The sequence below is a fragment of the Lepidochelys olivacea genome (genome assembly GCF_965140295.1).
Source record: "Lepidochelys olivacea isolate rLepOli2 genome assembly, chromosome: 12".
Classification (NCBI taxonomy): domain Eukaryota; kingdom Metazoa; phylum Chordata; order Testudines; family Cheloniidae; genus Lepidochelys; species Lepidochelys olivacea.
This window is the reverse complement of record NC_140422.1, coordinates 40,084,327-40,098,438: the sequence shown is the minus strand read 5'-3', so window position 1 is coordinate 40,098,438 and position 14,112 is coordinate 40,084,327. Positions and strand designations below refer to the sequence as shown.

Below are 14,112 nucleotides of genomic sequence, written 5' to 3'. Positions count from 1 at the left end.
GCCTTTTTATTATATATGAAAAGATGTTAAGATAGAGTCCCAAAGCCTCTCCCAAATTTGAATCTGTAGTGTAGTATTATGTGCTGCCCCTTGTCCCTGTTTCCCAGACCTCTTTTTTTCCCCAGATAATTGGCTGCATTTATTGTAGTAATATTCCAACACAGTTGCCAAGATTCCATTAAGTTTTTACCACAGATATTTAGTGTTTTGGGCCTATTGTTATACCTTTTCTAGACCTACTGAGCAGTCTGCTGATAAAAGCATTTGAGAATTACGATATGGAAAACATGATCACTGCATTCTTGATAGCTCGTCAGGCTGCCCTTGAGGGTCCTGCTGTGTTCATGCCTTATGCTGAATGGTTTAAGGTAAGACTAAATAAGGACTAACTGGGAATGTTATTCCTTAACTGAAGAGGAAGTGTGTACAAGGGAGACAGTTGGAAAGAATGAATTGATATAAACCTGTACAAGAAGATCTTAATTTTAGTCAGTCAGCCTGGAGTAGAAATAGAGCAACAATTGATGATACTGTATATTATTAGTCTTAAATATTGCCTTTGTATTTACAAATAAATTGCTTTTTTAATCAGTCTAGCTTTCTCTGCTCTTTCCTTCCTCCCTCCCTAACTCCTCGTTGGCTTTTCCATTTATTGGTCAGAAATGTCTCTCCTTGCACAACATTTGTTACGATCATAATTGAAATCATCATTAACACAAGTTGTAGGCTAGAGAAATGCATGTGTAAGGTACTCATGTTTACGAAAAATGTGTGTGCAGTTTTTGTAATTGCATGTGTTGATCAGTTAGGATAATTGATCATTTGCTTTTACAGTTGTTGTAAATGTGTATGTAATTTACGCATACAAATTCTCATGCATTTTTGTACATGTAAATTGTCTTGAAAGGTCTGAAAATATGTCCTGAAGCTTTTGATGGTGAAATATTTAGGATTTATTGAAAAGTGAAATGATTCTTTGTTTTGTGTGATCTTAATAAATCAATATATTATCCCTGTAATGCTTAACTGTATCAGAACAAAGATATATTTCCCCTGTGTAGAAACCGGTGCATTTGCTGTTGCAAATCCTTCAGTATATCACCTCATTTAACTATCTATAAATGTTCTCTTGAGAGAGCATTAAACCAAACTTTGATATTTACTGTGGTAGATTTTCTGGCAGATTGATTTATTTTTTTTTATAAATAGTATCCTTTGAATAACTTTTTGCAGAAACACTATCTGGGCAGATAAGATTTGTAGGGTATTTGGGATTTCTGCACTAAGTGTAGCAGGGTGCAACGGTAGTAATTTTATCAAGCCTGAAAGATAATATTCGCATTTTCCCCCTTTCAGGTTTCCTTTGGCAATGCCAGTGGTTACCATGGTAGCAGTAAGAAGGCTTTGGTCTTTCTCTTCGAGTTCCTATCAGAATTGGTTCCCTTTGAAGCACCCCAATATCTGAAGGTGAGAAGCTTCTTATGGAGATCATTTTCTTGTGGGGCTGTTAGGGGTCTGTTCCAAACTGCGTCAGCTTATCAGACTAAGGTCACATGGCCCTTGACCGGGCCAGATTATTATTATAACTTTCAATATATACCTGAGAAGCAGGACCAAGTTTTCTCTGTAAAATAAAGTAGCAGAGGGTTCTTTTAATGCTTTGACACAATGAAGAAAGAGTACCTTGGGACTAAATTAAAATTCATGGCAATTTTTTATGTGGAAAGATTTCCTTTGCCATGTAACTGGCTTTTCTGTGAGCTCTTAAGCAGGCAACAGTGCCTTGTCATTGTCTAGCTTCAGAGCTCCCAGGAATCTGTAAGGAGATGTATCAGAAGCTGGCTTTTGTATGCTGTCAAAATAATAAACCATTGCTTTGAATTTTACTCTTTAGGTCCATATAATGCATCCACCTTTTGTACCAACAAAATACCGTCCCTTTCTCTTGGAATATATCACTCTGGCCAAAACCCGATTGGCTGATCTCAAGGTTGGTGAAAAACATTCTCCTCCACCTGAAAAATCCTTTTCCATCGGAATATCAGTTGCTCTGTGACATTTTCCTTTTTCTTGTGACTTACAGGTTGCTATCGAAGACATGGGGCTCTATGAGGATTTATCTTCAACAAAGGAAGCTGTGCAGGTACTGGAGGATTTTCCAGGATGACTTCCAGTAAATTATACTTTTTGTTACTGTGGTAACACTTCTCAGTACAAAGTTACACAGCATTATTGGCTACATGCAAAACTATGCAAAATATCAGCTCAGTAAATAAATAATTATTTTTAATTTTGTATAGCATCTGTTTATTGTAGAATCTACATGACTCTCACATTTAAGGGGAATAATCCATGGTGGGAGAGAGTTGTCTACAGACTGTAGTTTTATACTGTTTTGTTTAAGATATATTTTGAATAATACTAATCAAAAAGGGAATATTTGGCTTGATCCTTTTGAGTCACACTTTATTCTATATTTTCTGTATTTTGATTAGTTAGTAATGCAATAGGATATACTGATGGAATGTGGAAATAAGTAAAGAAACTGAATATATTTTACAGTGCATGAAATAGGGCTCTTGTCAGTGGTGCAGCAGCTGAGTACATTGGTGGTTTGTCTTAGGAGGATCAAATTCTATTTAAATCCCTAGTGAAAGGGTCATCTAGTTTCTTCCTCATCTGCACTAGATATGTTTGCACACTGGGAGATTGCCACAAGTTGTTGCAACTTCATGTGATTAGCAGCCTGCTTGAGAGACGCCTAGATTGCCGTACCCTGCATTCTGTTTAGTTCTAGCCAATGCAATTAAGTGAAAGTTTATGAGCACTGAATTCAACCCCAAAAGCCAAAGCACATGAAATACAGAAGATAGAGCAGCCTTATCAGTATTCTTGCACTGTTACTCTCCATACCAGCCTATTTCAGTTATGTAGTTGCACCCTTTGTCTCTGTGCTGTAAAAATAAGACCACCATTACTAAGCATGAAAGAAAAGGCAAGAATGATTTACTCTGTTATGCTAAAGACTTTACTATGCTGTTCCCTCCTTGTCACCTGCATGAGCCAGCCCCAGAGCCAGGCACTTGAAGATGTTGAAAAGGCCATTCGGATATTTGAAAATACAGGGAAGATCCCAACAAGTGTGATGGAGGCCAGGTATGGTATCTTTGTAGAAGTTTCTCAAAAGATTCTGTTTCAAGAGCACATCAAAATAAAAATAAGAGAAAAGTTTAGGATGGAAGCAAAGAAGCACTTAAGAAAATCTTGCTAATTTATCCAGTGCTACAGTAATCATCTAAGCTCAGGCTATTTGTGCAGATGATACTCAGAGGATAAAAAGGCCATGTGCACACAGAAGGGAAGGCACTAGTTCCGTTATAAAGCCATCTTTTGAGGATGTTTAAAAATCAAGAAACCAATGTCTATAAGAATGCACTGTGTGAAAAACCCAGTGTTTCATGCTATGAAGTAACTGGGAATTTGGACTCTATCCTCTGAGAAGCTAACAGGAAGGAAACCCCACAGTAAGAATAGTTAACCTGGGAATGGTATTTCTCCATTTTAAATTGCTGAGCTTTTATGGTTAATAAAGTTTGTTCTGGTTTTTAACTGAAGGAACTATACTCAAATATTCTTATTTGTGTAGCAAGCAGAAATCACTCCTAAGATATTAACGAAATTGCCCTCTGTATTTAGTTGCTAATCTTTTCCCCTTCTGTTTCAGTATTTTCAGAAGACCCTATTATACTTCCCACTTTATTCCTGCTTTACTCATGCCACGTGTGGTTAGTATTTTTCTTATCCTTTCATTTGGAAACATATTTATGGGTAGTAAATGCATTTCTGACTTGGCTGCTTTTTGTTACAGCTCCCTGAAATTCCAGACTCGCGCATCGTTTTTATAGACTCCTTAAAGAGGTATGAAAATAAAGCACATGAGGCAAAGGGAGTTTCTGATTTTCTGGACTATGTGTTAGGAATGTTTGACTACAGAATCAGGTTATCTGTGGTTCATGCACTGACACCTTGTTTGCAAAATGGTACCTACTAGCTAACCTCATGGATAGGATTTCTCCCCCTCTGAGACACCTGGTTTCAGCTGGCAGGTACAGTGCCTTGCTGCTGGGGATGGGTTTGCTGCCATGGCAATACTTCAAGATCTGCCTTTGTTTTGTCAGGATAGTGTCTAAGGAGGACATATTCCATGTTAAGGACTCAATCATTCCTGAATATTGACTGTTTGATATTTTCTTGCCCAGTGGGAATAAACTTGTTTTAAAACTAGTAACTTTTCTGTAGCTGACTTTAACACAAACATTTCTATATGAATGCCTCATTTGTAGGCATTCAATTGTCTCTTAATTCCAAACTATATCTAAGACTTAGGGCTTGTCTATATGGTGAGATAATGCACTGTATGAGGGTGTGATTTCTAAAGTGCACTAACCTATTGAGCATTAATTGGTCCTTATAGACCCTGCCGGTATTCTTTAATATAGTGCTGTCTGAAACAGTATTACGTTAAAGTGCGCTAGGGAACGCTTAGTGTGCACCAGCAGGGTGTACACGGACCAACTAAAGCACGTTAGTACGCTTTAGAAATCACACCCGCATAGAGCGTATTACCCCACCATGTAGACAAGCTCCTAGCTGCATGTTACAACTTAAACTGATATAATTGATCTAATCCTGCTATAAACACTGTAATGAACATTTAGTATTGTTTACCTGCCTATCAACTGTTTGGAGGTCATACAATCTTTGATCTCAGTCTTGTCCTGCACTTGAGATGAGTGCATGCTCTGTCCCATAACTGCACTCCCTTTTGTGCACTCTTGCCCCCACATATTATATAATACTGCTAATCTCTAGTGTGCAACTATCTTGACCTTATGCCAGATCATAAAAATGTTGTCAAGTGCAGTGTCTGCTTTAGTGTTACTAGTCTATGGGGGAAAATTCTTGTATGAAATATAGTTATGCACTTACTTTAATGAGTCTGAATTCTGTGGTTAAATGGTGTAAATGGAAAAAAACCTTTCTCTTACTGCAGAGCTGACAAAATTCCACCAAATTTGTACTCCAGATATGTCCAAGCTTGTCATTCTTTGAAAGAGAAACACTTACAAGGTGAGAAATATAGGTATTTACTAAAGCATTAGTTTGTTAGAGCAATGAACCAAGATTAAACATCTGTTTTCACTGATGCCCTTTTAGATAGGAATTTTTCCAAGCATTACAAATCAGATTCTTTCCCTATATATAGACAACAGTGATTGGAGTTTTATTAATACATAAAGCAAAATATATTGTAGTTTGATTCTGAATTTTATTAGGGTGGTGTTTGTATTAAATATATTTGCTTGGCTACCTACCATCCAGGGTGATGGGTGTAATAAAAATGTGTAGATAAATAAATGAGTGATCTTTGCTTTTCTTTAAGACTTTATTGGCCTCTGGATTTCCTCCTCCCCAGCTTCTCTAGTAGTCAGGTGTGTACATATAATTCTGGTGAGAATTTTGCTGGTTATTGACAACAAGGAGATGCCCTGACAGTTGTTGCAGGATTGTCTGTTACCTTTCTGTTTGTACAAGTGGACGATGGATGCAACCTTGTACTCCTGGGGGATAGTTCCTTGAGTCCACATTGACTGGAAAAATTCAGTCAGTTTCAGAGCCATGTGCAAGCCTCTGGCTTTATAGACTTCTGGTATAGCATCTACTCCAGGTACTTTACCATTTGACAGCAGGTCCATCACTTTTGCAGTTTCAGTGAGCGTTGGGGGATCAGCAAGAGATATGTTCATATCAATCTGGGGCAGTTGATCAATTGCCTCCTTGCTAATCATAGAATCCTAGAATATCAGGGTTGGAAGGGACCCCAGAAGGTCATCTAGTCCAACCCCCTGCTCAAAGCAGGACCAATTCCCAGTTAAATAAATAAATAGATGCTTGATATGTTGTTAAACTGTTCTGTCCACCTTTACTGTATCTTTTCTTTGTCAGTGAGCAGTGTGGTACCATCAGCACTCAGTATTGGAAATGCTCCTGATGATTATGGCCCATAGATTGTCCTTAGAGCATCATAGAAATTCTTCATACCATTGCTGTTAGCAGAAGACTGTCTCTCATCTGCCTGGCTGCTCAGTCATCAGTTTTGCATCTCTCTAAGTTTGCGTTGGACAATCCTCTTGATGTTGTTGAAGACAGCCTTGTTAGACGTTGAAATGCTGTCTCCTAAACAGGCCTTATGGAGCCGATATTTCTCATTCAATAGTCTCCCTTTGTCAGTATTGTTTTCATCAAACCAATCTTGATGTTTATGTGTGATGGAACTGTGGCTATTTGATGCATCTGAGTACATGATGCCGAATTTTCCTTGATGTTGTTAGTTTGCATCAATTGTTACAAGTTGCGCAGTTCTTCAGCAAAGGCCTGTTTCACATTCTCCTGTTTTAATTTGGAGACATTAAGCTTTTCGGGTGCTTTCTTTTACCTTGTAGTCTTCCACTAGGATGTATCTGGATATTCAGCTTGAAGACTATAAGCCTTTGATCAGTCCAGCATTCTGCATTTCTCATGGCCTTTGTCACGCTAACATCCTGTCTATCTCTTCTCCTGATGATGACATAGTTAATATGATGCCAGTGCTTGAAGCTCAGATGCATCCAAGACCTCTTGTCACAGTTTGACAGGTGGAAGACTGTGTTGGTGATGTCTTTTTTTGTGTGATTTTTTTCGACTGCTGTAACAGGATCCCCATCAGCTGCAGTACTCTGACCAGGGTTAAGGTGAAGCAGAAAATGTTTAGGCCACCTGCTGAATCGCCTTATGCAACACATTGGATAAGTTTCAGAGTAACAGCTGTGTTAGTCTGTATTCGCAAAACGAAAAGGAGTACTTGTGGCACCTTAGAGACTAACCAATTTATTTGAGCATAAGCTTTTGTGAGCTACAGCTCACTTCATCCGATGAGGACTCCTGCCTGAGAGACAGTGTGGCTTCAGGAAAGGATGCAGGATCATAGACATGGTGTTTGCAGCTTGTCAACTTCAAGAGAAATACCAGGAACAGAACTCCAACCTGTATATGACTTTCATTGACCTGAAAAAAGCATTTATTATAATCAGTTGGGAGGGCCTTTGGAAGATCATGGCAAAATTCATTTGCCCAGAGAAATTCATCACAATGGTTCGGCAATTCCATGAGGGCATGGTCCCTTGTGTTATGGATGATGAGTCATCTGAACATTCCCAGTCATCAATGGAGTCAAGCAGGGCTGTGTGTTGACCCCAGTCCTCTTCAGTATGAGGTTTTCTGCCATGCTTACAGATGCCTTTTGTGATTGTGACACTGGGATTGGCATCAGATACCGGACTGATGGCAAATTTTCAATCTGAGGAGACTACAGATAAAGACACGGGTACAGGAAGTGACAATTCATGATCTTCTGTTTGCTGATGACTGTTCTCTGAATGCCGAATCTGATTCTGACATGCAGCGGAGTATAAACTGTTTCTCTTCAGCTTGTGATAATTTTGGTCTCTCAATCAACCTCAAGAAAACAGAATGATATACCAGCCTGTGCGAGGAAAACCTTACTATCACAGTGAATGGCGAAACCCTTCAGGCAGTGAACAAGTTCACCTATCTCAGCAGGACACTGTCATGTGCAATTCACAGCAATGATTAAACCAATGCCAGAATTGCCGAAGCAAGTGTTGGCCTTTGGCAGACTACACGCAAATGTGCGGGAGCGCAGAGGCATTAGTCAACAAACAAAACTGAAGTCTACTAAGCTATTATGTTGCCAACTATGATCTATGCATGCAAAATGTGGACAGTGTACAAACGCCATGTTATGAAGCTGACTCACTTTCACGTGGGCTATCTGAGGAAACCAATGAGGATAAGATGGCAAGACCAGGCTCCAGATATTGAGATTCTCATATGGGCAGGTATTCCAAGCATCCATTCTCCTTGATGAAATCACAGATGAGATGGGCATGCCATGTCACCAGAATGTCAGATGAACACCTGCCAAAGATCTTTTAGGGTGAGCTAAAGTAGGGAAAGCACACTCAAGGAGGCCAACAGAAATGTTTCAAAGACTCAACATTTTGACATTGACCCAGATATTTGAGAAGATCTTGCCCATGATCATTCTACCTGGCGAAGTCTCATCCATACTGGAGCTACAGTCTGTGAGCAGAGGAGAACCACTGAGGCACAGCAGAAGCACCAGCAGTGTAAATCTCACAAGAGCAGTATGTCCACTGTTAGCAAGAGATGCCACTATGGGTTACTTGATTAAGTGTGCCACAGAGAGTTCAAAGCTCAAATTGGCCTGATCAGCTACTCATGTGTTCACAGAAACCAAACCAATCAGTGATGTCTTGGTCATCTTCAAACTTGAAGGATGAACAACAACAAGAACACAATGGCACATATCGCTCTTTAGAGTAGTGGTCATTTGGATATCACGTTTTAAAAATCTGGTGGCTGTCAATTTGCAAATGGAAGAGTCTGCAGAGAGGTATATGTATTGTTACAGTTTCTACTGCAAATCATTTTCTGTCCAGAGAAAAAATTTTCCCATCTAAATTTAAACTTTATCAGCTGTCTTTGTGGTGATAGACTGCAGTTCCATGTTGCGGAGCCTCAAGAAAGCAACTATATTAAGTGTCTTTTTGGCTGAACTTGGTAATTTTATTGCTATAGGATTGATCCAAACTCAGCCAAGTATTGGCTCTTGGAATGTGAGAGCATAGGACCGTCTACAGTGAATGAAGCGCACTTGTGGCAGACAGAGTCAGTTGCTACAATGGCAATTCCAAAACCATGTCTAATTGCTAGGTCATATTTAGCAAGCAGGTAGTTGGATTTCTGCTACCCTTTGGGGGGCAGGGAGACAAGACCCATGTTCTGTACAGGAGCAGGAATTGAGGTTAAGGAGCTGAGGTAGAGATACTTTATTGGATTTCTGTACCTTCTTACTCTTGCCACCATTTTTAATTCCTTGCCAAATCTATATATGAATACTTGCTGTGATTGAGAACGTGACTTCTAAAGAGCCATCTATGTGGTTCTGTAAAAATCATTACCATAGTGTCTTCATCTCTTCTTCTTCAGAGACTAAGTGCTCTCAGCCCTGAGTAACATAGTCCTCACTAGTCTGCAGAGTGAGAACCTAAGTCCTGATCTTCTGCATGACAGTACTTCATCCAGGCTTTGTTGTGGTCCTGCCTTTCAAAGGACGGGATAAAGTGCATGCCCAAAGAGAAGGGGATGAGAAATAGATCTGAAAATGTAACAATTACAGTTGCCAATCCACACCTGTTTGAGGTGGGTTTAATTTAAGATCCCATCACAGCCATCATGTTGGTGCTATTGTAAATTTTTGAACGGACTCTCATGTATTCTCTGTTAGCAAATGGATTTTCAAAACACTAACATTTTAAAATTGGCAATATCTTCAAATACAAGGAAGTTTATTTCAAAATCATGAAGTAACGCAGGTCAAACTAGCACGGGGACTGGCAACTTTTGGTCAACACATCCCTTGGCCCACACCGCTTCTCACAGCCCCCATTGACCTGGAATGGCAAACCCGGCCAATGGGAGCTGTGATCAGCCAAACGTGTGGACGCTGCAGGTAAACAAACTGTCCTGGCCCGCCAGCAGATTTCCTTTGGCACGCGGCCAGTCAGGGTTGTCAATCTCGGGACTAGCTAATATGAAACAGGAATATTTTACAAGTGTGCTCAAAAGTTTGTACACAGAAAATAACTCCTGCTAAAACCACTTCAAACATGAAAAAAGTCTCACAAAGAAGCAGTAGCTATATAGGGAGGTTTCAACCCCTTTTGCGTAACATGAAGACACAGATGCTGTTAAATACCTGATATTCAGCTGCTTAGTGTCCTCCTGGTTTCCAGGAGATGCAGAAGTACTAAGTGGTGACAATTGTGCAGGTCTCTGTGATCAAAATAAAAAGCTTGTAAAGAATCATTTGAGTTGACAATGACCTCTAGTGGCTCATCCTAGTTAATATTTTCTACATCATAGTAGAACTGATTCAATAGGGCCTAAATCAACCTTGGTGCATGTGACATTATCCAGGGTTCAATCTGTTGACTGTTGAACAGCTGTGTCCCCTTAATTCTCTAGCCTAGGGTGCCTCTTGCATTGCTTTGCTGTCAGAACATCCACTCCTGGCCTGTTTGCATAGCCTTCAGCATGCAAATTCACTGCCATTTAAATACATGAGAATCTGACCAGTCACTCATGAATTACTTACAGGGCAACACCCTCAAATTCCCCGTCCCAGCCTTGTCCCCCAGAAATGTCTTGTACTGCTCAGTACCCTTCTGAACAGTACAAACTCATAGAAAGTCTGTCCTTTCTTCAAAGGAAAATGATAATGCACCAGCCTTGTTATCCCTAATAGTTTCCTATACGCTTTAATCCAATACCTAATTTAACAAACTAAAATAACTTAAAAACAAAAGGTTTTGTCTCACCATGTGCTACAACAATCTGTATTAGCTGAAAAGCCTTCCAGCTAGAACCACCCCACCCCCAGTTCAATTATGCTTTCTTTGTCTTTTGAGCATTGTAGCTGCCATGAGCAGATATGGGAGGGGGAGAAGAGAGGTGAAGTGGAGGCCACGGTCTCTCATTCTTATACCACTCTCCCCTCTTTGAGGATTACCCCCAGCTAGTGTGTAGGTGACAAGCTGTCTGCTGTGGATGAGAGATTTGAACTATCCCTGTGATTAAATGTAAATTTCTTTTTTACACTTTTTCCCCCTGCTGGAGAACGGCTGCTTAAGCAGGTGACAAACTTTTAACATCTGGCTGGGAGTTGGTCTGTCCTTTGTTCCTGAAAAACTGGTTTGGGCTTCAGAGTAGCAGCCCTGTTAGTCTGTATCCGCAAAAAGAAAAGGAGGACTTGTGGCACCTTAGAGACTAAAAAATTTGAGCATAAGCTTTCGTGAGCTACAGCTCACTTCATCGGATTCATTCAGTGGAAAATACAGTGGGGAGATTTATATACATAGAGAACATGAAACAATGGGTGTTACCACAGACACTGACAAGAAAAGGAGTACTTGTGGCACCTTAGAGACTAACCAATTTATTTGAGCATAAGCTTTCATGAGCTACAGCTCACTTCATCGGATGCATACTGTGGAAAGTGTAGAAGAAAGCTTATGCTCAAATAAATTGGTTAGTCTCTAAGGTGCCACAAGTACTCCTTTTCTTTTTGAGTTATTTTTGGCTCTGTTAACTGAGACACTGTTCCTATCTGCTGAACATTCAATGACAAACTCTACTTGATGGTTTCTAGGGCTGGACTATTCTGAATTGAAATGTTGCTGGTGGCAGTGTCTCTGTGGTGACAAGTGGGAACTTGCCTTCTTTTGCAATTCAAACAAAATAAACCCAATGTTCCCAGCTGGAGATTTTTGTAGAGTTCTTGCTTTCTTGTTTGAGGGGAATCTGATTACTTAGCGTTTAACTTGGTATTTCTGGAATGTTTTCCCAGCCTTGCTGGGAGAAAAGACACTTTATAGAATCACAGAAATGAAGGGCTGGAAGGGACTTTGAGAAGTCATCAAGTCCAGCTCCCTGCACTGATTAGGAATAAGTAAACCTAGACCATCCCTGACAGGTGTTTCTCCAACCGGTTCTTAAAAATCTTCAATGATGGGGATACCACACCCTTCCTTGGAAGTTTATTCCAGAATTTAACAATCCTTATAGTTAGAATTTTTTTCCGAATCTAACCTAAATCTCCCTTGCTGCCAATTAAGGCCATTACTTCTTGTTCTACCTTCAGTGGACATGGAGAACAATCCTTCACTGCTCTCTTTATAACAGCCCTTAACATAGTTGAAGACTGTTCTCAGCTCCCCCCTCAGTTGTCTTTTTTTCTCAAGACTAAACTTGTCAGGTTTTTTTAACCTTTCCTCACACATCAAGTTATCTAAAACTTTTATCAATATTGTTGCTCTCCTCTGGATTCTCTCTCCAATTTGTGCACATCTTTCCTAAAGTGCAGTGTCCATAACTGGACACCCTATTCCAGCTGAGGCCTCACCAATGCTGAGTAGAGCAGGACCATTACCTCCTGTGTCTTCCATATGACACTCTGTTAATATACCCCAGGATAACAGTAGGGACCACCTAGCCAGCTATTCCCCATTTTGTAGTAGTGCATTTGATTTTTTTTTCCTTCCAAGTTGTAGTGTGGTGTAATACTTTGCACTTGTCTTTATTGAATTTCATCTTGTTGATTTCAGAGCAATTTGCCAAGTCTTTTTTTGAATTCTAAACCTGTCCTCCAAAGTGCTTGCAACCCTTCTGCATCTTGGTGTCATTAGCAACTTTTATAATCACATTCTCCACTCCACTATCCAAGTTATTAATGAACATATGAATAGTACTGGGCCCAGGATTGACTCCTGTGGGACCACATTAGATATACCGTCCCAGTCTGAGAGATAACCATTGATAACTGTTCTTTAAGTACTGTCTTTCAAACAGTTGTGCACCATCTTATAGTAATTTCACCTAGACCATATTTCCCTAGTTTGCTTATGAGAATTTCTGGAGGCTGGAAGAAAAGGAGAATAGTAAGGAAAATATGAAGTAAGATTTCTTCATTTCTTGGTTCTGAAAGTTAAGTTCCTTCCTGAACTAGACATAAATTCATAACTGACTAGTCAAGTGGTACAATTATTTACTCCTGGGGGAATTCTGAGCCAAAACATTAAAAATTCTGCAACAAAAAATTAAAAATTCTGCGCACACTATTTTCAAATTCAGCAAAATTTTGTGTATTTTATTTGTCAAAATAAGACAATATAATCACACTAATTTCAATTATTTTTGGTCGTTTATTTCAAAATGTCTGTCAGCAAATATGTCTGCAACAATACAGACGACAAAAAAGATTCAGAAAATGTTTTTTGACAAATAGATTCCTTACTGGGCTTTTTAATACAGAACGCTGAGTAATAATTCATTTAAACTACCATACAGAACCATATTTCCCGCACCCCCCAGAAGCAGTGCAAGGCTGGGGGGAGTCGGGTAACGGAGGAGCTGAGGGAGCGGGAAATAATTGCTGGGAAGGAGCCTGGGTGTGAAATTTGACAGTTGTTGGGTATGTGTGGGAAAAGTATGGAACAGGTTTTTTTGGGGGGCTGGAAGGAACTGTTAGGGAGCTTCCCCCATGCAGATCCTGGATGATCCCAAGCCTTTCCCATTCAGTCAGGCACATGTGACCCTCCACCCCTACTCAGACACCCACGTCCTCATGTGTCTCTGTGCCCCCACTCAGCCACCCCTTGTCCCTATGTGGTCCTGCACCCCCTCCCCGTCACCATGTGGCCCTGCGCCTCCACTCTCATTCAGCCCCTGCCCCAGTCTGTCCTCCCCCACTAGCTCTTATGAGCCCCTGTCTGACCCCCCCCCAGCACCCCCATGCTGTCTGTCTCCCCATAGTCCCTCCCTGTTTCCTGACCTGACCCAGCTGGCACAGTGAAGAAGGCATTCTTTCTCTTCCCTAGCATGCTGGGAGTGGCTGCTGTGCTCTATCGCCACAGCGTCCTCTGTTGGGTAAAAGGAGGAACTGCAGCAACTTTTCAGCAGAAGCTTTTTTCTGGGGAAAAAATTAAAAATATGCACGGCTCATTGATTATGCACACACAGTAGTGCAGAATTCCCCCAGGAGTAAATGATTTTGAGGATAAAAATGATTCTGTACATTGTGGCAGATCCATGTTTTATGTATATATATACACCATTTTATATCCCAAAGTGAATTCTGCTTTCACATTAACCCTAAGTAGAGATCAGAGAATCATTGCTTTAGGTTTTGTATATTTAAAGTGGTGGTTCCACTCTCCCAGCTCTAGTGAGGCCTCAGCTGGAGTACTGTGTCCAGTTTTGGGTGCCATGCTTTCTCCAATTTGTCCACATCTGAGTGTGCACAGAAAGCAACACAAATGAGAAAAAGTTTAGAAAACCTGACCTATGAGGAAAGGTTAAAAAACCTGGGTAGGTTTAGTTTCAAGAAAAGAAGATTGAAAGGACCTGATA

At 40.3% G+C, this 14,112-nt stretch overlaps 1 protein-coding gene across 5 annotated transcripts in view; it reads left to right on the top strand.

Annotated features, from left to right (window-relative positions):
- The window catches only part of FANCA (FA complementation group A), a 77,700-nt gene that overhangs the window by 30,999 nt on the left and 32,589 nt on the right, over nt 1–14,112 (top strand). For all 5 annotated transcript variants that reach the window (XR_014713719.1, XR_014713720.1, XM_084644335.1 and 2 more), the window contains 8 exons: nt 235–368; nt 1,357–1,467; nt 1,895–1,990; nt 2,084–2,143; nt 3,068–3,156; nt 3,725–3,785; nt 3,869–3,918; nt 5,054–5,130. Coding sequence is in view for 3 of the 5 variants with exons in the window: in XM_084644335.1 (XP_084500461.1) it covers nt 235–368; nt 1,357–1,467; nt 1,895–1,990; nt 2,084–2,143; nt 3,068–3,156; nt 3,725–3,785; nt 3,869–3,918; nt 5,054–5,130 (678 nt within the window). In the remaining 2 variants the exon portion in view is untranslated. The remainder of the gene's footprint in view (nt 1–234; nt 369–1,356; nt 1,468–1,894; nt 1,991–2,083; nt 2,144–3,067; nt 3,157–3,724; nt 3,786–3,868; nt 3,919–5,053; nt 5,131–14,112) is intronic.